This window comes from Vipera berus, assembly GCF_964194415.1.
Source record: "Vipera berus genome assembly, chromosome: 14".
In the NCBI taxonomy this organism is placed as follows: domain Eukaryota; kingdom Metazoa; phylum Chordata; class Lepidosauria; order Squamata; family Viperidae; genus Vipera; species Vipera berus.
In genome coordinates, this window is record NC_138217.1 from 1,179,791 (window position 1) to 1,203,143 (window position 23,353).

At 47.4% G+C, this 23,353-nt stretch overlaps 2 protein-coding genes across 3 annotated transcripts; both read left to right on the forward strand.

Moving 5' to 3' along the window:
* Window positions 1–2,848: 2,848 nt before the first annotated feature.
* On the forward strand, window positions 2,849–3,511 carry MIF (macrophage migration inhibitory factor). The gene is made up of 3 exons (XM_081339310.1): window positions 2,849–3,041; window positions 3,126–3,298; window positions 3,383–3,511. Exons 1-3 carry the CDS (start codon window positions 2,934–2,936, stop codon window positions 3,447–3,449), a joined length of 348 nt encoding a protein of 115 aa, XP_081195436.1. The 5' UTR covers window positions 2,849–2,933; the 3' UTR covers window positions 3,450–3,511.
* Window positions 3,512–3,609: 98 nt separating this feature from the next.
* Window positions 3,610–22,758, forward strand: DDX51 (DEAD-box helicase 51). 2 transcript variants are annotated; one of them, XM_081338844.1, is made up of 16 exons: window positions 3,610–3,640; window positions 11,719–12,077; window positions 12,946–13,136; window positions 13,605–13,755; window positions 14,801–14,946; window positions 15,454–15,525; window positions 16,494–16,600; window positions 17,032–17,140; window positions 17,583–17,728; window positions 17,888–18,080; window positions 19,723–19,838; window positions 20,047–20,163; window positions 20,998–21,099; window positions 21,186–21,249; window positions 21,526–21,660; window positions 22,512–22,758. In XM_081338844.1, exons 1-16 carry the CDS (start codon window positions 3,618–3,620, stop codon window positions 22,536–22,538), a joined length of 2,058 nt encoding a protein of 685 aa, XP_081194970.1. In that variant the 5' UTR covers window positions 3,610–3,617; the 3' UTR covers window positions 22,539–22,758. The 2 variants fall into 2 exon arrangements, with proteins under 2 accessions (XP_081194970.1, XP_081194969.1); XM_081338843.1 differs by lacking the exon at window positions 3,610–3,640 and having other exon boundaries at window positions 11,558–12,077.
* The last annotated feature ends 595 nt before the right edge of the window (window positions 22,759–23,353 follow it).

The window sequence follows — 23,353 nt, forward strand, 5'->3', positions numbered from 1 at the left end:
CCCAACAACTGGAGTGTCCTGATTTTCTAGCATAAAGATATTTCAAAGCTAGCCAGGTATTGGTTGGTTTGGTATCCATAACTTCCATATCCACATCATGAAAGGATTCAGTATTTTTTCTAATGGCAGTAGCAGGTATAGCAGAAGGAGCAGGAGTGGCTTGCAAAGCACTTTTTAATTTGTTGCCATCTTCATCCTTCATCTGAATGCAGACTTTAACCTGCTGATTCAATTTATTGCTGGTAGTAATAATCACATCATCCCACGGACATATCAATATACACTGATGGGGCCACTGTTTTTTCAATTTATTAACTGTTAACTGAAAACTCTAGAAATTGGTGCTTTACCTTTAACTTCTGAGCTGCATTGTGTTCCAGAACTCGCTGGAAGTATCAGGACTGGATTGAAAAGTAGGCCACACAATAACAACAGCAATATCCCCATCTTTCTACTGTATAAGCAAGGAATATTACAACAACCAACAGTTAACATGACGATAACAGCAACAACAATCAGTGATACAATTACAATGGCAAAAGACACACATCATGAACCAATGTTTCTTCTGACTTCTTTCTTCCAAACACACAAGGTATTTCTTTCCTGAAACAGTAGAAAATTAGAATTCCAAGTGCAATTAACAAACCTCAAGTTACCCCCAAATGCCAAGATTCTAGCATCAGTTGTGACTTTTTCAGGATCTTCAGCTGGTTGAACAGTCCAGATGGCTGGTTCTTCCACTGGTCCCTTCACTCGGGTGTCAGGTGTCCACCCTTCTCTCGGGTTCTCACAGCAGTTTCAGTGGTTAACAGCACCTGGTATGGTCCCTCCCAGTTTGGCTGTAACTTCTCCTCTTTCTGAGTTTTGATTAAGACCCAATTTCCAGCTCTATAAAAATGCACCGCAAAGTCCAAAGTGGGGTTTGTGCTAGGAGTCCTTCGTTCCTAAGATAAAGAATAAGACAGTATATAGTTCTTTATAAACATATCCTTAGTTTCATATTGTGGAATTTCCCCCACTTGAGGTAATTCAGTAAAATCAACTTCAATGCATTGAAATGGTCTCACAGCTATGTCGCCCCTCCTTTTCATTTACATACCATGCATTTGTCACAAACTTACTTAACCACTGTATACAACCCACAGCATCCCCAATGACTACCCTGATGTAGTACTTCCAAAATTTCCCTAGTTATCAATTCATTAAGCATTTGCCTTCCATCAGGTAATGCACACTTTCCTTTTTCTGTTTTCACTGCCCCTACTTTCTCTAACTCTGTCTCCTCATCTATAGTGAACATTGGATTACTACTTGGTTTTTCCACTATAGGAGTTCAACTTAACATTAAACATTCAGTTCCTTCTTCAGCTGCCACCTTGACTTCCAAGTCAGCTAAATTATTGCCACAGACTTCAAAAGAATTTCCTTTCTGATGCCCTTCCACATGTACCATAGCAATCACTTCACGCAACATGAAATTGTCCAATACCTGTGTAATCCGTTCCCCATGAACTGAATCCTTCCCTTTGCTATTAATCAACTCTCGTTCTTCCCAAATCTTTCCAAAAGTGTGCACTATTACAAAAGCATAGTCCCTCTGTTCCTCCAACAATTTTAAAGCTTGATTTAATGCATACAATTCACAAGTCTGTGCAGACCAATTTAAAGGCAACTTTCCTGCTTCTACCAAAACTTCTTCTTTTCCTTCTACTATTGCATATCCATTTCTCCTCTTCCCTTCTACCACTCTGGAGGACCCATCTATAAACAAATTAGCATGTTTTCCCACAGCAACATCTGTTGAGTCAGCTCTAACTCTAGTCTGTAATTCAATTACTTCAACACAATAATGATCAATATCTGTTCCTACTTCTAAGTCTCCTCTTAAAAACTGGACTAGATACAAACTAACATCAGTAGTCAATACTAGATCATTCTGTTCCATAAGTATACTCTCATATATTAAAACCCCTGAGTCTGTCAGCCATCGGCTGGCTTTCTGGTTCAAGATTGCCCTCACTTGATGGGGGAGGGAGGGTGCTAACCACCAAAGTTCCCCCAAATGTCAGTTTTCTAACACTGTTGTGGCTGCCACAAGTTGAACACAATCTGGCTGTCCTCGACACAGGATCTAACATTTTTGACAAAAATGCCACTGGCTGCTTCTTTCCTCCCCACTTCTGAGTCAAAACCCCCAAAGCTATTCCTTCAATTCTCAGGTGTTATTCTTCTAATTCTTTCACTAATCAATAAATCAGTATGTCCTGTACACAAATATAAAAACATAAAAGGAAAAAAGGGAAAAAAAGCAACTTCATACACACATGAAGTGTGTGAGATTCTCAAATCATCCAGGTCATGGTTGTCCCAAAGATGCTTTTTCAGGAGGCAACTTGACTTTCTTGCGTTTCTTTTGAAGATGTTTGGCTTCTCATCCAAGAAGCTTCTTCAGCTGTGACTGGATGGTGGGGAATCGCAGGATTTATATTGCTTGAGTCTAATTGCCTCCTGAAAAAGCGGAATAATTTTTATACCCTTCTTTGCTTTTGTGATTAAGATGCCTGATGGGGATCTTTGGTATTTTGATTGCCCCGCCAGATTTTCTCGGGTGGTGAAAGAGGTTAAGTCTCGCCTTGGGGAGGGGAGGAGAACGTAAATTCGGTGGTCTTTTGTTTTTATTGGCTTAATTCTGTTTGTAGTGACTGAAGCGCGGACGCCGCTTCTCGCTCCATTCCTGCTGCAATGGATCCACTTGCAGAGCGCTCCTAGCCGCTCGCCCTGCCTTCCTCTTCCCGCCTGGTGAGGGCGCGGAGGGCGCAGCCCCGCCCGCCGCAGGAGGGGCCGAGCGGGGAGGAGCGGGCACGAGGACCCCGGGGTGTGGCCAGCATCAGCAGCGCCGCCGCTCCTTCCTCCAGGCGACTGCAGCAGCCATGCCGGCCTTCGTGGTCTCCACCAACGTCCCGCGGGAGGCGCTGCCCGAGGGGCTGCTGGCCGAGCTCACCGAGGAGCTGGCCAAGGCCACGGGCAAGCCGGCGCAGGTGAGGGGCGGGCGGGGCACGCGGGGGCTCTGGGCGCGGGATCAGCGCCCCGTCCCTCCGTCATTCTCTCTCTCCTCCCCCCAGTACGTCTCCGTGCAGGTGAACCCGGACCAGGTGATGTCCTTCGGGGGCTCCAGCGCGCCCTGCGCCATCTGCAGCCTCCACAGCATCGGCAAAATCAGCGCGCCGCAGAACAAGGCCTACAGCGCCACGCTGAGCGCGCTCCTGGCCAAGCGCCTGCGCGTGCCCGCCGACAGGTAAGGGGCGGGGCGGTGGGCGGAGCTCCCACCGTCTCTCCCTCTCTCTCACTCGATCCCGCTTCTTCCCCCCCCCCTTCGCAGGGTCTACATCAACTTCTACGACATGGCCCCGGCCAACGTGGGATGGAACGGCTCCACCTTCGCGTAGCGCCGCCGTCACGGCTGCCGGGGGGGGGGTGCGGGGGTGGCAATAAAGGCTTCCGAACAGTCGCTCTGGGTCTGTCTTTACTCTCGCGCGCGCGCGGGCGGGCGGGCGGGGAGAGGGGGCGGGGCCCTGGGCGTCTTGTGACCTCATCGGGACGCGCCGCCGGCTGAAATGGCGCTCTTCGCGGTGCGCAGGTGAGGCCGCGTGGTTTGGGCTCCGCGCCGGAGCGCCTGGCCGAACGGAACAGGGTGGGAGGGGGCTGCTGGGGCTCCGGAGCGGGTTTCTCAGGCAAATGTTCTGGGTCCTATCAGTAGCTCCTGGGGGGGGGGCTGGTAGCCGTCCTCTGAGCGGGCCGCACCGGCGGCGCTTGTTCGTTTACTCGGCAATTGGCGCCCACCGAATTGAGCGCGGGAACAACCCTGTGAGCCCTCGGACGTACGCCATTTCACATCCCTTGAGGGCAGGTTAAAAGGTTTAAAGCGCTGGAGGTCGGAAACGGTAACCCCAAAGGCGCCCTGCCTGTGCCGGGCTCCAGAGAGTGAGAAACGGGCGACGCCTTCACAATCTCCGGTGGAGGGGCGGTGAAAACGGTGTAAGCAAAAGCCCGAACATGGGTCACTAAGCGAGTGAGTTAGGGCAAGCTTTAGAAGCAAATCCACTTGGTTAACGGAGGAAGCGATTGACATATAAGAATATTCAGATGTTCTGCAGTAACATCTGTAACAGCGTTTTTAAAGTGCCGCTATCACACCTCGGGTCTCCGAGCGCTAATAAAATCTATCTTAAGAGTTACAAAATTTCCATCGGTCAATTGCAAAAGGCCGCACGGCTGGATCCGCGCATGTAATACGCCCGTTACATTACGACCTTCGAGGTTCTTGGGAGGATCTCGATGCAAATGAGGGCTGGCAGCAGCAATTACGTGCTATGTACAGTTGCAAGAAAAAGTATGTGAACCCTTTGGGATTATGTGGAGTTTTGCATGAATTGGCCATAAAATGCGCTCTAAACGTCATGTAAGTCACAACAATAGAAAAACACAGTCTGCTTGAACTAATACTACACAAACGTTGTTAGTCGCGAAGTCGTGTCCGACCCATCACGACCCTATGGACCAGGGGGTCTTCAAACTTGGCCCTTTTATGACTTGTGGACTTCAATTCCCAGAATTCCTCAGCCAGGCATGCTGGCTGAGGAATTCTGGGAATTGAAGTCCACAAGTCATAAAAGAGACAAGTTTGAAGACCCCTGCTATGGACAATGTTCCTCCAGGCCTTCCGGTCCTCTACCATCTGGAGTCCATTTAAGCTCACGCCTACTGCTTCAGTGACTCCATCCATCCTCATTCTCTGTCGTCCCCTTCTTCTATTGCCCTCAATCTTTCCCAGCATTAGGCTCTTCTCCAGTGAGTCCTTCCTTCTCATTAGGTGGCCAAAGTATTTGAGTTTTAGCTTCAGGATCTGGCCTTCTAAAGAGCAGTCAGGGTTGATCTCCTCTAGGACTGACCGGTTTGATCGCCCTGCAGTCCAAGGAACTTGCAGGAGTCTTTTCCAGCACCATAGTTCAAAGGCTTCAATTCTTTGGCGCTCTGCCTTTCTTATGGTCCAGCTTTCACTGCCATACATTGCAACTGGGAAGACCATAGAGTTGACTATATGCACTTTTGTTGACAGGGTGATGTCTCTGCTTTTTAGTGTGCTGTCTAGATTTGCCATGGCTTTCCTCCCGAGGAGCAAGCGTCTTTTAATTTCTTGGCTACAGTCCCCATCTGCAGTGATCTTGGAGCCCAGGAAAATAAAATCTGTCACTACCTCCATTTCTTCCCCATCTATTTGCCAGGAATTGAGAGGGCCAGATGCCATGATCTTGGTTTTCTTAATGTTTAGTTTCAACCCAAGTTTTGCACTCTCCTTCTTCACTCGCAACAAGAGGCTCTTTAGTTCCTCTTCACTTTCTGCCATTAGAGTGGTATCATCTGGCATATCTTAGGTTGTTGATGTTTCTTCCGGCAATCTTAATTCCCACTTTTGATTCATCTAGCCCTGCCTTTCTCATGATGTGCTCTGCATATAAGTTAAATAGGCAAGGCGACAGTATACAGCCTTGCCGGACTCCTTTCCCAATTTTGAACCAATCAGTGGTTCCGTGTCCAGTTCTCACTGTTGCTTCTTGGCCCGCATATAGGTTTCTCAAGAGACAAATAAGATGGTCTGGTATGCCCATCTCTTTAAGGACTTGCCACAGTTTGTTATGATCCACACAATCAAAGGCTTTAGCATAGTCAATGAAGCAGAAGTAGATGTTTTTCTGGAACTCTCTAGCTTTCTCCATGATTGCGTATGTTAGCAATTTGATCTCTAGTTCCTCTACCTCTTCGAAATCCTGCCTGTACTTCTGGTAGTTCTCGATCCACATAGTGCTGGAGTCTAGCTTGTAGAATTTTAAGCATAACTTTACTAGCATGAGAAATGAGTGCAATGGTGCAATAGTTTGAACATTCTTTGGCACTGCCTTTCTTTGGAATTGGAATGTAAACTGATCTTTCCCAATCCTGTGGCCACTGTTGAGTTTTCCAAATTTGCTGGCAAATTGAGTGTAGCACTTTTACTCCATCGTCTTTTAAGATTTTGAATAGCTCAGCTGGAATACTGTCACCTCCACTAGCTTTGTTGTTGCTCAGCTTTTTTAAGGCCCACTTCACTTCACATTCTAGGATGTCTGGCTCGAGGTCAGTGACCACCTCATTGTGATTATCAGGGACGTTAAGCTCATTCTTGTATAGTTCTTCTGTGTAATTTTGCCACCTCTTCTTAATCTCTTCTGCCTCTGATAGGTCCCTGCCATTTTGGTCCTTTATCATGCCCATTTTTGCATGAAACGTTCCTTTCATCTCTCCAATTTTCTTGAAAAGATCTCTGGTCCTCCCTATTCTATTGTTTTCTTCTATTTCTTTGCATTGTTCATTTAAGAAGGCATTCTTATCTCTTCTAGCTATTCTTTGGAATTCTGCATTTAATTGGGCATATCTTTCTTTTTCTCCCTTGCCTTTCGCTTCCCTCCTTTTCTCAGCTATTTGCAAAGCTTCCTCAGACAGCCATTTTGCTTTCTTGCATTTCTTTTCCTTTGGGATGGTTTTGGTTGCTACCTGTTGTACAATGTTGTGAACCTCTGTCCATAGTTCTTCAGGCACTCTGTCTATCAGATTAATTCCGTAAATTTATTTGTCACCTCTACTGTATATTGAACAGGGATATGATTTAATTCATACCTGACTGGCCTAGCGCTTTTCCCTACTTTCTTTAATTTAAGCCTAAACTTTGCAACAAGAAGCTCATGGTCTGAGCCACAGTCAGCTCCTGGTCTTGTTTTTACTGACTGTATAGAGCTTCTCCATCTTTGGCTGCAGAGCATATAATCAATCTGATTTCTGTGTTGACCGTCTGGTGATGTCCATGTGTAAAGCTGTCTCTTGGGTTGTTGGAAAAGAGTGTTTGCTATGACCATCATATTCTCTTGACAAAATTCTATCAGCCTGTGCCCTGCTTCATTTTGTACTCCAAGGCCAAACTTGCCTGTTATTCCAGTTATCTTTTGGCTTCCTACTTTAGCATTCTAATCCCCCATGATGATAAGGACATCATTTCTGGGTGTTAGTTCTATAAGGTGCTGTAGGTCTTCATAAAACCGGTCAATTTCATCCTCTTCAGCACCGGTGGTTGGGGCATAGACTTGGACTACTGTGATATTGAATGGTTTGCTTTGGATTCGAACTGAGATCATTCTGTCATTTTGAAGATTGTATCCCAGTATTGCTTTTCCTACTCTTTTATTGACTATGAAGGCTACTCCATTTCTTCTGAGGGATTCTTGCCTGCAGTAGTATACCTGATGGTCATCTGAATTAAATTCACCCATTCCTGTCCATTTTAGTTCACTGATACCTAAGATGTCGATGTTTAGTCTTGTCATCTCTTGTTTGACCACGTCCAGCTTTCCTTGATTCATGGATCTTACATTCCAGGTTCCTATGGAGAAAAAATCTTTACAGCATCGGACTTTCCTTTCACCACCAGACATATCCACAGCTGAGCGTCCTTTCAGCTTTGGCCCAGTCGCTTCATTCTTTCTGGCGCTACTAGTACTAGCCCTCTGCTCTTCCCCAGTAGCATATTGGACGCCTTCCGACCTGAGGGGCTCATCTTCCAGCGTCATATCGTTTTGCCTTTTGGTACTGTCCATAGGGTTTTCATGGCAAAGATACTGGAGTGGTTTGCCATTTCCTTCTCCAGTGGATCACGTTTTGTCAGAACTCTCTACTATGACCTTTCCGTCTTGGGTGGCCCTGCATGGCATAGCTCATAGCTTCATTGAATTACGCAAGCCCCTTCGCCACGACAAGGCAGTAATCCATGAAGGGGACACAAACATTAGCTGTTGTCATGTTTTAATTGAACATAAGATGGAAACATTCACAGTGCAGAGTGGAAAAAGTATGTGAACCTTTGGACTTAATAACTGGTTGACCCTCCTTTGGCAGCAATAACCTCAACCAAACGTTTCCTGTAGTTGCAGATCAGACCTGCACAACGATCTGGAGTAATTTTGGACCACTCCTTTTCACAAAACTGTTTCAGTGTAGCAATATTCTTGGGATGTCTGGTGTGAATCGCTCTCGTAAGGCCATGCCACAGCATTTCAATCGGGTTGAGGTCAGGACTCTGACTGGGCCACTCCAGAAGGCGTATTCTGTTTTGTTGAAGCCATTGTTTTGTTGAATTACTTGTATGCTTTGGGTCATTGTCCTGTTGTATCACCCATCCTCTGCGGAGCTTCAGTTGGCGGACAGATGGTCGTACGTTTTCCTGCAAAATGTCCTGATGAACTCTGGAATTCATTTTCCCATCAATGACAACAATCCGTCCAGGCCCTGAGGCAGCAAAGCAGCCCCAAACCATGATGCTTCCTCTGACATCTTTTACAGTGGGGATGAGGTTTTGATGTTGGTGTGCTGTGCCTTTTTTTCTCCACACATAGTGTTGTGTGTTTTTCCCAAACAACTCAATTTTGGTTTCATCTGTCCACAGTATATTTTGCCAGTAGTGCTGTGGAACATCCAGGTGCTCTTGCAAACTTCAAACGTGCTGCAATATTTTTTTTGGACAGCAATGGCTTCCTCCGTGGTGTCCTCCCATGTACTCCATTCTTGTTTAATGTTTTCCTTATTGTAGATGTGTCAACAAAAACGTTATCATGTGCCAGAGTTTAAGATTCTTCTTTACCTCATTAAGCATTATGCGCTGTGCTCTTGCAGTCATTTTTACAGGACGACCACGCCTAGGGAGAGTAGCAACAGTGCTAAACTTTCTCCATTTGTAGACAGTCTGTCTTACCATGGACACATGAATATCAAGGCTTTTGGAGATACTTTGGTAACCCTTTCCAGCTTCATGCAAGTCAACAATTCTTGATCGTAGGTCTTCTGAGAGCTCTTTTCTGTGAGGCATGGTTCACATCAGACAGTGCTTCTTGAGACCAGTAAACCCCAAACAGGTGTGTGTTTTTAAAGGGCAGGACAGCTGTCAGCAACACATCCAATATCATCACACTGATTGGAGTCAAGGTTGGCTCACTCCTGGCTCCAATTAGCTCTTGGAGAAGTCATTAGGCTAGGGCAGGGGTCGGCAACCTTGGCTCTTTTATGACTCGTGGACTTCAACTCCCAGAATTCCTGAGCCAGCTATGCTGGCTCAGGAATTCTGGGAGTTGAAGTCCGCGAGTCATAAAAGAGCCAAGGTTGCCTACCCCTGGGCTAGGGGTTCACATACTTTTTCCACCCTGCACTGTGAATGTTTCCATCTTATGTTCAATTAAAACATGACAACAGCTAATGTTTGTGTAGTATTATTTTAAGCAGACTGTGTTTTTCTATTGTTGTGACTTACATGACGTTTAGAGCGCATTTTATGGCCAATTCATGCAAAACTCCACGTAATCCCAAAGGGTTCACATACCTTTTCTTGCAACTGTACATAGCACGTAATCACTGCTGCCAGCCCTCATGGAACAGCTCTGTCATGGAACACATAACATAATAGGGTTGGAAGGGAGCTTGGAGGTCTTCTAATTCAAGGCTTTTCAACTGGTGATATGCCTACCACCTGTGGTAATGCCAAAGCGGTGCAGCGCAGGACTTGCCGTGAGCAAGTCTACAGGAGCTGCAGGGCTACTTGGGGCGAGGCAAAGGCCCCAGGATCGGCACTTCTGGCATCCCCGGAAGAGAAAGAGGGGGCAGAGACATGAAGGGATATAAAAACTGGCAGTTTGGGTGGGAGAGAGAGAGGGAAAAAAAGACTCAGCCTTGGGGAGAGGAGGAGGAAGAGTCAGCTGGAGCTGCACTGAAGGTAAAAGGAGGAGGAGGGGCGAGAGAGGAGAGGACAAAAAACAGGCCGGGTGCGCACACGCGTGGCAGTAACAAACAGGCAAGAAGCGCAGCTGGGGAAGGGTTGTGGCATGAGAGTCCTTCCCTCCCTCTTCACCCCAGAGTGGCTGAGCCAAGTGAGGTGAACCGCATGGAGTGGCAGGGCAAACCTGCCTGTGTGCGCGCAGAGGCTGAGGCTTATGCGCTCTCCTCTGCCTCTGTGAGCCACGGGCAGGTTTGGCATGTCGCCGGTTTGCCTCACCCGGCCACTCCACACAGTGAGGAGAATGTGCTGCTGCCTGCCGAAAGCATAGAGCAGGTAGCGTGGACTGTCATGCCGCTCACAGTGTCCCCTCCCCCGGAGTCCACAGGTGTGCGAAGAGGTGTTTTTTCTTCCTCCCTCATTACAAATACCTTCCTGCCGCTCTGCTCTTAATTCTGTGCAGCTCTTGTCAAGCAATTTACAGTGGCCTTTCAAGCCATGGCCACTGACAGCCTGCTCCCCTCCCCTTGTGCCTTCCTGGGCACGGAGGGAGGGAGGGAAGGAAAAAAGGAAGGGACAAAGAGGGAAGGAAGGAAGGGAGGGAGGGAAGGCACCCACCCCCCTCCACCAGAGACCCACGGATCCCCCCACAGCCCTGCCCGCACACCCCACAGGTGCCGTGCAAACTGAGTGATGAGCTGGCCATGCCCCCCCCCCGCTATTGACTTTGCTTGTCAAAAAGTTGCAATTGGTGATCACATGACTCTGGACACTGTCAAGCATCTGAATGTAAATCACATGACCCTGGGGTTGCTGCAACAATCATAAGTGTGAAAAATGGTCATGTCACTTTTTCAGTGCCATTGTAACTTCGAACAGTCACTATGCGAATTGTTGTAAGTTGAGGACTGCCTGTACTTTATCATTTTGTTCCTTTTCTTTTTTTGTTTTTTTGGTCATCAAGTTTTTGACACCTTGGTAGGCGACTGGTGGTACTCAGATATTGCCTTATCCTAAAAGTGGCAGAATGGGTGAAAAGGTTGAAAAGGCCTGTTCTAGTCCAACTCCCATGGCAGGATACCATTCTGCACTAGCTATGCCCATTCGTGGACCAGGAGGCCCTATACCTGGTCCTTCCTGCCCTGGTCACCTGTTGCAAAACTGTAATACATTCTGCATCAGGTTACCTTTGAAGAACAACTGGAAGCTTCAGGGGTGCAAAAGGTGCACACTTCAGTCTACTCTGCGAGGTGCCAGTTTGCTTCTGGGTTCAATTCAAGATGCTGGTGATGGCCTATAAAGCTCTATTTGGCTTTGTGTTTTACCAGCCTTTCAAAAAGTTCTCAAATGTTTAAATTATAAATGGTCAAAAATTAAAGTACCAGTTCGGAAAAACAAACATACTAATTGATATGATATCTATTTTTTGATTATGTCTGAGTCTCTGTGATTTATGTGGGCTAACTCTCCACATTTTTTTAACTTGTATGGCTTCTTTCAGTTGTTTCATGCTCTGACTGGCGTCGGCTTCGATGGTGTCTAGCCACTGTGGCTTTTGGCAGCCCCATTTCCTTTTACCATTGATCGTTCTGAGCATAACTGCATAACTATCTAATAACTAATAAAACAAGGAAACTCTTCAGTTGAGATTCCGCCTCAGAAAATTCTTTTCACTTGCAATCAGTAGCCCTAAAGTAGCGTATGCTGCTCTAAAGCAAAAGCAAACATGAAAACTGAGGGAAGGTAGCTAAAAAGTAGAATATTCAACTGAACATTAAAGATACTACTACTTGGTTTTCTCTCCTGTCAAACCTCCAAGGAGGAATAACTTGTCTATGTGTTAAAATGACTTTTCCCCGGGAAATCCCCAGGTACATTAGTGATGAAGAGGATGGTCCAGAATGTAAGTCCCAGTTGCTCTTACATCGGCTGCAGGAGCAAGCAAAGACTCGGCAGCTGCAAAAACAGGAGCAGAACTGGCCCACTTCTGGGCAGCAAAAGCGATTGGCATCTGGAACACTTGAAGAAGAGACCAACAAGAAATTAAAGCAAACAAGCAAAAAGAAGAAGGCAACTCAAGAATTTCTTGCAACCCAAAGTCACAGAGAAAAGAACCCAAGACAACATACTTGTGGGGCAGAACGTTTGCCCGAGAAAGGAGATGACTCAAGCAAAAGTAAGAGTGGTGGGAATTCTAGAGCACCTCAAGGAAAGATAAAAGCAGTCCAAGGTAAAACAAATTTTGATTTTGGCTGGGTCCTGGGAGTTTTGCCTGGGCAGGTTTCATTTGGGAACCAATCACTCTAGGAAGGACTGTTGGAGCTGTTTTTCAGACCGTTGAGCAGAGCACTTATCCCATAGTGGCAGTTTCCCTAGGCAAAATGCAACAAACTTTGGGGTTTTACTTCTCTTAGCACAATCTCCGCTCACCTGTTTTGGTGTGTTCAGTGAATTATTTTCTTGCTTGCATCGTGTGGCTGTTAATGCAGGCACCTCATTGGTATCAATATTTCTGTTACCAACAGACGGCAAGAACCCATACCAGCACAGAGTAGCCACCTGCTTTGTTCTTCCTTTAGCTTTTTGGTACTTTTTGAAAAGGGTGCTTGACAGTCCACCATCAGGTCCAGCAGGAAGGGCATGTTGCAGAACCTGTCTGTGAAGGAATATCATCTGACAGGGCCCTGGAGGTTAGACTGAACCTGACCTTACTGTCCTTCTGGAAAACCTGAGCTTTGCCATGTGGTAGGGGTGGTGCAGAACTGCAAAATGGCCGTTAGTGAGTTTGGGGGTGCTTGCCCACCGATTATGGGTTTTTTTAATGGTTTTAATTGTCTTCCTTGTTTTATTTTGGTTGTTTTTGTTTTTGTTTTCATTCTCCAGGCTGCTCAGAGTCACATATGTGAGATGGGTGCCCCTAGAAATTAAACAAGCCAACAAATACTATTAGAAAATATCATTTCTGATATTATTACAAAATGTTCTCTATATGGAGCCCCTTTCTGCCTAAAAAGACATGCCTTAAGATCAGCCACTTTCTTCCATAAAATGTTTCTTGAAAACCAAGTTATTTGTGTTATATCTGTTCCTTTTATCAGGAGATGAAAGCATGTTGGAGAATCATCCAGAAAACCAAGCTACCCCAGCAGAAGAACGAATGGGAGATTTTGGAGACAAAGAGAGCCAAGCCGGAGAGGATCGGATGATGCTGACACCAATTTCAAGAACAGCTTCTCCATCCTCTAGCCTGACCGTCCTCAGCCCTTGTGATCAAAAGAATCTTCTCAAGGTGACACGATGATTAACCAACATCAAATCAAATCTTTACTGTGGCCGTAGACCAAAAGGAGGTTGGGATGTAGTCAGTTAAAAAGCCCAGAAGCTACTTCAGTCTAAAACTGTGAAAGCAAGAGCCACCCCAAAACACCGGCTCCCTCAGACCAACCCCCCTCATCCTTCACCTAGCCACTTCAGCAAGGAACCTTTCTACTCACCATGGTTCCTGGCAGCTCGTATTTAATGAAAAGTCTGGCTTTTTAATTTGCAGCACTGCTGCCTTCTTGGCCCTGGCTTAGGGCAGATTACTGGAGTGTCAGAAATGGAAACCTTGACCGAAGCTGTTGAGAGGGGCGGCAGGGGGCTTCCCTTCAGTGGGTGGGTCCAGAGCAGAGGCTGGACAATCCCTGTCTTCTAGGGGTTCCTGCCTAGGCTGGGGGGGTTGAACTCCCAGGTTGAGGACTCTGTATTTAACGCTCAGGTGCCGCCTTTCGTGCCGCGTTGGTTCAGTCAGCCGCACCTCTTCCGGAGGGAGATCAGAGAGAACCTCGTCCCTCTCCAGGACGTCCCAGCCCTCCACCCTAAGATGAGGAAGAAGCTGCACGCCAGTGGCATAGCGTCTCTCTTTCCAGGTATCAGAATGAGGAGGAGAGCCGGCTACATATTCCTGAAGTTCCTTCCCCAAGTTTTCATATTGGAAGTGATGTAATAATAAAATGCTACTTTCACTTTTTGTATATTAAATGTTGCAGTTAGCAGACAACCTTGGGGAAATAATAGTTTTGATCAACTAACGTTTTTTGCTTGAAGCACAGTATTTTTGGTGAGTGTCATTTGAGGCCATTGTAATGAGCGAGCGGTGAAGATGCTTACCTCCCATTCGGAAAGTTGAGAGTTCAATCCTAGGTAGCAGCAGATGTTTCTCTGTCAGGACGCAAAGAAAAAATATCTCCATGAACACCGTGTGGCGTCAGGAAGGGCATCCGGCCAGAAAATGATCAGCTCCATCCAGTCACCCCAACTCTACCCTGAATTAACGGATTACAGGGTTGTAAAAAAAGGGTTTATTTAAGGCCACTATAGCCTCCTTTTAATATTTAATTTGAGAGATGTTATGCAGGACACTTTTCTTATGCTTGCTACAGAATTCAAGAAATGAAATTTTATGTGCAACATATCTTTGAGCTACATTAGAATTATCTAAAAATAGACACAGACGTGGACAAAGGCCTCTTTGGTATCTCTTTGTTCTTCAACTTTCTGCCCAAATTCATGACTTGGTTTACTTGTGAATGAGGAACGAGGAGCCCACTTTGTGTGAACACACCTGTCGCATGGATGCCCTTGCCAAACAAGCTCACGGTGAACAGCCCAACCAAAGAACCGCCAAGGCCGCCCCCACCAGTACCAACAGGGAGCCACTAGAACATCAACTGAGAGCAAACCCCCCACTCCTTACTAGTAGTGAAACATCTGCAAGGAAACGAGCAAGCTCAGCACCCAGGATCTCTCAACCAGGTGTTTGAGTTTTTTTACTGCCTGTGGCAAACACATAAAATATTTCAAGGTTTTCTTCATATCAATGGACATTTGAGACTTTTTTACCGTTTTTGTGTGAAACTCTTCTCAAGTGTTCTGTTGGGTGGCAATCCACTAATTCTTTCCACTCTCCTCTAGTTCAGGCTGAGGTGATTCCTGCCATCTTGGATTGTGGGCCCAATGGTGCCTTAGCTGGCAGGGGTGGCCACCCCCCAAGCGACATCTGTGTTTCAGCCCCCACCGGCAGTGGCAAGACGTTGGCCTTCGTCATTCCGGTGGTGCAGGTGAGCTTCCGCTGGAATCAAGCCCTGCTGGTTGTGTCAGGGGGTGTGCAGGGCACCATCCAGGACCAAAGTGTTCCTCCTCCCCCCCTCAGGATCCACAGCCTGTGCTGCGAAGCATATGATACGCCAGAGGTGATCAGTGGAAGCATCCGAAGAGAACTGGATCCCAGCTTCTCTAGGATTTCTATGTTTTGCGTATTTAGTCCAAAGATTTAATTTAATTGCAAAGATTTGATTTTCTTACCTTAAAACTGAAAGTTTTGTAGAGAGTTTTAAGTACCTTTGAAAGATGAAATAGAAGAACTGGAGTGAAAGGAATATTGCAGCTCATCTGAAGGGATAATAGCAACTGATAATGTGGTCAGTGCTCTGGCAGCTCTCAGCCCTCAGGACAATATTTGTGTACCTGTGTTTCCTCTGAAGAGGGAGTTGGAGGGTTTTGCACTTGTTTGGGAGGATGTAACAAACCCCAAGTCTGTTTCTGATCTCCTGTTTTCGTTTTGGCAGGCCCTGTTGGACCGCGTTGTCTGCCACGTACGGGCTCTGGCAGTCTTGCCCACCAAAGAGCTGGCCCAGCAGGTATCATCTGACGGGAGGAGGGTCTTTATGGCCCCTGTTTTTTCTCTCCACGCAGAGGAATATTGGAGTGGGTTACCTTGAGAGTGGTCCTGGGTGAGAGACAGACCCCAGGAAATGAAGGCGTTGCTACAACCCTGTGCTCACATTGTGTTAGCGCATCTGCAGCGGAGCCTCATAAAACTGGCAGACAGACTTGTGGCTTGTCATGGTTGCCATGTATTTTGTAGAGCCGTGAGAGCCGCCTGCAGGTGACCAAAGCGTAGTGGGAGATGCCGTTGTTATTACTAATGCTCCAATAGAAGAGAATAGGAGGAGCTCAGGACAGTTGAGTTCTTGGTGCTCTCTGAGCTTCTTGATTTCCTCCAGATATTTCATTTCCAGGCTAGGTAATGTCATCAGACCCCTCACACTAAGAGGTTTCCTACGAGATCAGTAAAAACAAATAATACTTAAAAAATAAATGCAACAAATGCTCATTTTTAGAAAGAAAAAAAACTACAATCAAGTTGTCCCTAGAGAGCCTGATTTCCATACACCCCTGGCAGGTCTTCCTTTATTTCATAAAGAAGGCAGTGCAGGATCAGGGAACCTGCCTTGGAGAGAATCCCACTCCAGTGTCTCCCGTGGAGAAGCTCTGCTTTGGCTGCTTTACTGCCAAACCACCCCCCCCCCGGGGGGAATCAGAAGCTGGGCTCCCAGATGACTTTGAGGCACAGAGTCTCCTGACCCTCAAGCAGAGTGTGCAGAACAACAGCAGCTCTCCTGGCTGCTGGTGATCGTAATGGGAGACAGATGACCTCTCTGCAGAGCCTTTGGGTATTCTTAATGTTGGGTCTCCCTCTGGCTAAGGATACGTTGGAAGGATGGGATGTGGAGATGCTACTCCCTTTACTGTGTTCCCTCCCTGATGTTCACATGCTCATCTTCTCCCTGTTCATCTCTCTCCCAACATTGACTTCTTTTGATAGGTGACTAAAATATTCAACATTTACACTGATGGGACTGGGCTGAAAGTTGTCCAGCTTACTGGACAGAAATCTTTCGTGAGAGAACAAGAGTCCCTTGTTGAGACAACGTAAGTCCACGTTCTCCTGGACCCGTGCGTTGATTTAATCTTGTTGCCTTGGCCTGTTATCTTTGAATAAAGAGATGCAAAATTTGTCACCATCCTAAGAAGGAGTCAACTGCAGCTGTTCTGACCCTGAAAAGAGGACTGTCTGCAAGCGGTAACTAAGGTCCAAGTCTGCTGTATATTTGCATTTGTGAATCCTTAATCCTGACACGACCTTGAATGTGGTGTGATCTTTGTTGCCCAATTATGTGCTATTTTGTGCAATCTCATAGCTGATTGTCCTGTCAATTCCCCATTTGCTCGATGCTTTCTGATTCCTAGAAGGAGCTGGGAAAGCAGCCAAGGTCTAGGATGAATCAACATCTGGATGGGACCCAGAGCAGCATTCCCAAGGGTGCTGCTACTAATTTTTCTGCTTTCTTGTTTTGGGGCAGGCTAATGGGATTTCGTAGTCTGGCAGACATTGTTGTGGCCACCCCAGGACGCCTGGTGGACCATCTCCAGCAAAGTCCCCAGTTCAGCTTGCGAGAGCTTCGTTTTCTGGTGAGGGCGACTCCCAAAAGGGGATCCTAAATCAAAACCGGGCCTTTGAGCAGCCACCATTGAGAGCACCAGCATTCCTCCTGTGCTCCAAGGCAAAAGGGCTTTCAGTTTACTTCTGCATATTCACATTTTAGTACGAAACACGTGAGTTCAGCAGCTGCCAGCATGTTTCTGCTGCTATCTTCCTTTGATTGTGCCTGTAAATTGGGAGCGAGGATGTGGCTGGCTGGGCTCTTGTTAGCTCAGCGAGCTGCCGGCAGGAGCAATGAATACCTGGAATCACAGCTGACGCATCACAAGCTTTGTGCCTAAAGATCCTGCCCTCAAGGAGGAGCAAGCAGCCCAGCCTAAGTTCTTGGCAAGACACACTCACCACGGTTGCTGGCCTGCCAGACCAGAGTCATGTGTCTGAAAAGGTTTCCCCCCTTATTTCTGAGTGCAGATCATTGACGAAGCAGATCGCATGATTGACAACATGCACCAGGATTGGCTGCAGCAAGTGATAGAGGCTATGCACCGGGCTGAAAGGGGCTCTGGTCCCGCCGGGCTGTTCAGAAGGGTGCAGCCAATTCCCTCCACAGCAGCCAGGTAAGAAGCTTCTGCGGGGAGTGTGCATTGAACCAGAGGCCTCGCATCCTGCCACAGAGACCCCCTTGAGGGGAGAGGGGACTGAGCCTGAAGGAAGCAACCCAGAGGGTGGCTGGCTTTTCAGGAGGAAGGTTCTCCCTTTCCTGTTTCCCTTTTCAGAGCTTGCTGCCCCCGGCTCCCTCTGCAGAGGCTCCTCTTCTCGGCCACTCTGACGCAGGACCCTGAGAAGCTGCAGCGGTTGGGCCTCTACCAGCCTCGCCTCTTCACGCCAGCTCAGTCTGGAAAAGGGGCCGATGTGCTTGGCTCTCAGCCGTGCATCCGGGAAAAGTACATTCTCCCTGAGGGGCTCTCAGTAAGTGTCCCTTCCCTGTATCTTGCCCATGTGCTTTGTGCCCAGGAAAATATGTTTATTTGCTTAACATTGATTCCACACTGTCAGTATTTCTTGTTGTTGTTAGCTGCAAAGTCATGTCCGACCCATCGCGACCCCATGGACAACATTCCTCCAGGCCTTCCTGTCCTCTACCATCTTCTGGAGTCCATTTAAGCTCACGCCTACTGCTTCAGTGACTCCATCCAGCCACCTCATTCTCTGTCGTCCCCTTCTTCTATTGCCCTCAATCTTTCCCAGCAGTAGGCTCTTCTCCAGTGAGTCCTTCCTTCTCATTAGGTGGCCAAAGTATTTGAGTTTTAGCTTCAGGATCTGGCCTTCTAAAGAGCAGTCGGGATTGATCTCCTCTAGGACTGACCGGTTTGATCGCCTTGCAGTCCAAGGGACTCGCAGGAGTCTTCTCCAGCACCACAGTTCAAAGGCCTCAATTCTTTGGCACTCAGCCTTTTTTATGGTCCAGCTTTCACAGCCATACATTGCAACTGGGAAGACCATAACCTTGACTATACGCACTTTTGCTTTTTAGTGTGCTGTCTAGATTTGCCATGGCTTTCCTCCCCAGGAGCAAGCGTCTTTTAATTTCTTGGCTGCAGTCCCCGTCTGCGGTGATCTTGGAGCCCAGGAAAATAAAATCTGTCACTACCTCCATTTCTTCCCCATCTATTTCCCAGGAATTGAGAGGGCTGGATGCCCTGATCTTGGTACTGTCAATATAACTGTCCTCAAAATAGTTACTCTAGGATGCCACCCAAAGGAAACTAATAGGGCAGGAACTGGAAACATCTCTTTCGCTCAGGCTGGTTTTGGAGACCAAACACCCGTTTTCCAGCTTTGAGGGTGGAATAGATACCTGATCAGCTGCTGCAAGAGTTGATAACTAATGGATAATTCATAAAAGGATTAAATCATTAAAGCCTATTACCGTAAAAGAGGTATTTTCATAGTGTCAGGTCCCACCCCAATCCACGTCTTAGGAAAGAAGAACTCTTGGAGACAGAATTGTCCAAGCAGGAACTTTTACTAAAACATGATTGTCAGTGGAAAATCTAGACAGGATCTGGAAACTGTGTTGCAGATTGATACTTTTAAAGTGTCCCCGAGTAAAAAAAAAAGCCCCTCCCCTCAGTCCATTTGGTCAGTCCCGGATCAATTAAGGTTCAGGTGTCAAAACCTTCCATGGGAAGAGGGATCTTCCATGCCTTTACGACATTTACTTCCTCCCTTTCAGATTCTAATCGGAGATACAAACCAGAATCTCTTTCCCCCACCTTTCTTTGTTCTTCTCAGTTCAAAGGTTCTCTCCCTGGTCTTTGATGATGGTCTCCAGGCAGGCTGAATAAACAACCTTACAATTAATGGATAGGGATGGCCAATTAACATCTTATCTTCTCCTCCTTGGAAATGGCAGAATCCAGTGATTTTTGGGAGTATACAGATAGGGATTTAGGAATGGGATATAAATGGATTCTGACACATAGATTTGTACACGAAGCAGAACTGCCAAACATTTGCCCTGGTGGCTGCTGCCTGGCCTGAGTAAGCTCTTCAGAACATTCTACTCTCAAGTGACTCGCAGGCAAATGCTGCCTTTCCTTCTCTCTAGCAATACTATGTCCCGTGCAGCCTGAATTGGAAACCGCTCTTCCTCCTGCATTTCCTGGTAAGGCTGAAATTCTCCCAAGTGCTGTGCTTCACCAACAGCAAGGAAACCTCGCACAGGTGAGATTTTGCGGCAAGGCTGCTCTTGCATCGGATCGGGGCCCTGCTTGTGGGTCCCAGGTTCCTATTGCCTGACCTGACTGTCAACAACTCTGTGGGTTTTCCAGCAAGGATCTTTGCCGGCTGTACTGACCGTCCTTGTGCAAAAACCTTACCTTCCACCCAGCCGGTTCCCCCTCCCCCAACGGTCACTTCTCTCTGTCTTCAGACTCTTCCTGCTAATCCAGGCCTTCGGTGGAGTGAAGGTAGCTGAGTTTTCTTCAAAGCTGAGCCCAAGCCAAAGGAAGGTGACCTTGAAGGAGTTTGAGCAAGGCAAGATCCAGCTGTGAGTCTCTCCAAAAGGAGTTTTGGCGTCCATTTGCTCTGAAATGTTACCGTGCCCTGCTGATCTCATCTGTACCAGGGCCTCTTTGCATCAGGATTTAGAGGCTGTGGCCCTAACTAGGGCAGTGCTTCTCTTTGAGGCTCCCTCCCTGCTCAGGCCTTCGACAGTGAGGTCTTCTCGGCCAGTTTTGCTAGCAAAATCTTGCCAACTTGCCTTTGCAATATAGTCTGCTCTTAATGCTACATATTTCTGATTCTAATTTCTAACACTCAGATTTATCCATCAGTGCTTTGACTAGCACAAATACATTTTTTTGGTGGTGCAGTGTACTGCAGTCTACTTCTGCTGTCTGCCAGCTACCAGCAGTTTGGCAGTTCAGTTCTGACCGGCTGAAGGTTGGCTCAGCCTTCCATTCTTCCGAGGTTGATAAAATGAAGAACCAAATTGTTGGGGGCATGAGGCTGACTCTGTAAACCGCCTAGAAAGGGCTGTAAAACACTGTGAAGCGGTATATAAGTCTTTAAGTGCTATTGCTATTTTGAGTGCCTTCAAGTCAGCCTCAATTCCTGGTGACTGCCTGGATCAATGTCTGCAGTTTTCTTGGCAAGATTCCAGGAGTGCTTTGTTATTGCCTCCTTCCTTGGGCTGAGAGAGCGTGACTGGCCCAAGGTCTCCCAGCTTGCTTTGTGTCGAAAGTGGGACTAAAAGTGACCATCTCCCGGTCCTAGCCCTCACCACCAACATACAAAACAGGTTCTCACAGCTGGAGCCTGGTCATGCTTGAATTGTGTCATGGGCAAAGGAGTTAATTGCTCTGTGTCTCTTCCGGAACAGCTTGGTAAGCACGGATGCCACGGCTCGAGGGATCGATTTCGGTGGTGCGAAATGTGTCATTAGCTACGATGCCCCTCAGTTCATCAGAACCTACATTCACCGGTACTTTTCTCGAGGAATGTGGGGAGGGGGCTTGGGGAATGGGGGTGGGGCTGTTCATCTCCTCACCAGATGCCTTTTGTGTTTAGGGTGGGCAGAACCGCTCGTGCTGGGAAGGCAGGCCTGGCTTTCTGCCTGCTCCTCAAGCGGCAGGTAGGAGTGGAGACCCTCCTCGGAAGGTGTTCTGCAGCCCCCAGGTGCAGCGGGGCCATGTATTGCATGCCACTTAAGAGTGGTGCGTGTCAGTGGCATATTCAAGGCTGGGTCAGCACAAGGGCCCAGGAAAGTGCAGGGCCTGATGTCTGGGCACCCAGGGACTACCTCTTCAGGAGACTAGTTGCACCTCCACGGAACCTGCTGGTGGCTGGAGAAGGCCACCGTTGCTGCAGTGTGGAGAAGTCGTGATGTTAACCCACTTTCCTTCTCTAGGAGCACAGGTTCCTAAAGATGCTGAAGGATGCAGGTCTTCCAGAATTGCAGCCACATCTGATCCAGAGCGCCTCCATTCAGCCTCTCCTCCAGCAGTATGAAGCAGCCCTGGCTGAACTCGCACGGACTGTCAAGGTAGCCTGGCTTGAGGAGGGAGGGAAGCTCACGTATTGGAGGGTCCACTGGAGTAAATATTCAAGCAGCTGTAAAGCTAGTGTATGTCCCTATGTCTTTAGAAGCAAATTCTGTATACCAACTCACAGTATACACAATTATGGGAAAGTTCTATTTTTATTTTTCAAATCTGTCATTGAGGCAGTTCACATAAAATGTAAAAGGAGTGACCAATGAACAAGGTGCTGAGTCCGGCATTGCTGATTGCAGCCGTTGACTTCTCTTATAAGCAGGCATTATTAGCAAGCCAAGGATGCCGCCTTCATGGACTGATTAGCATGTGGCCAGGACGATGGGTTTCAGGTGTGAGGCCAAGTCTGTGCTTAGTTTGTATCTCCTTTTTGATAATTACCTCAACAAACTGGATGAACAATTTATCTGGTTTGCTCATAGGAGCGGCCTTGGTAGCTACAATTATTATGGGACCCTTGTGATGCCTGCTCCTACTGGAGACGTCCCCTGTTGTGGCACCTTGTCTGCAGTTGTTCTGTGGCTCATCCGCTTTCTGAAGTTCAGTGGTGGGGAAGGGGCGAGAGGCAGCTGGGAGAAAAGCAGCATCCAGGCACAAAGGGGGCTGGCTCTGATTCAGGCGATGCTTCGGACTCTCAGCTCCCGTTTCTCAGGCTGGGGCTTAGCCAGAGCAAAAGTGAATTGGCTGCTCTTGTCTCTCTCTGAGTGAAAATGTGCAGAAGACTGAAGAACGAAAGTTCTGAGGCTAATCTCTTCCACAGTGGAGGAGGGATAACTGTCCAAACTGCTGGTCCAAGTGCCGAATGAATTAAATAGGCTTAACCTCCTCTTTATTTCAACAGGAGGAGCAGCTTGGAAAGCGATCTTAAGGCAGTCCAGAGAAATGCTTTGTGTATGGCCCAAGATCCTGCGAACCAGCAGAACTGGAACTCAGCTCCATGGGCACAGTGCCCGGAAGCTGATTGGAATTGTGAAGAGCAACTTGAAGACCAAAGAACGAAGGACACAGCCTGCTCTTCACTGCAAAGCAGGAAGAATAATTCTTGGTTCTTGAAAAGCAGATTAATAAAAGCCTTTCTGGGCAGAGTGCACAGTGCCCCTTTCATGAGCAACCCCAAACAAGTGTGCGGTCGCACAAATTAATATTTGAAATGGCTGAATTGCATCTCCAAAATGTGACAAACAAGTTGTGGCTAAGATGTCCTTGTTGATGAAATAGCAGTTTGCTAATTCTTGATATCCAATCTGTTTCTAGCTTGTCTGCAGTTACAAAAATTGCACTACTTGAGTTTATACATTCTGCTAAGCTGTACGGCAGGCCTTTGGGTTCAAAAGAGACACACCGTGGTACAGATTTTCTGTGGACATGGAGGTCAGTCTGCAGTCCCAGTGGAAGCAGTCTAGGGGCACTAGAGGTCCACTGTTGTAACTGGAGATGTTATTTTGCAATGCCGTTCATAGCTTTCTGTCGGCTTTTCATGTGGCCTGGCTTCAAGGCCAGTGGAGGTTTCATAGCCCAGAGCTCACCAATGGGTTAAGTCAAAAGCTGCAGCTTTTGGTTCCCTTGGCTGGATGTCCGAGGGTTGCAGGGTTTCTTGCCCAGCATCTTCGTAGCCCTTGTGTGGTTGACCTTCCCAGATTCCAGTGTCCTACAGGACAACAGGCGAGGCCAATGTAGTCATCC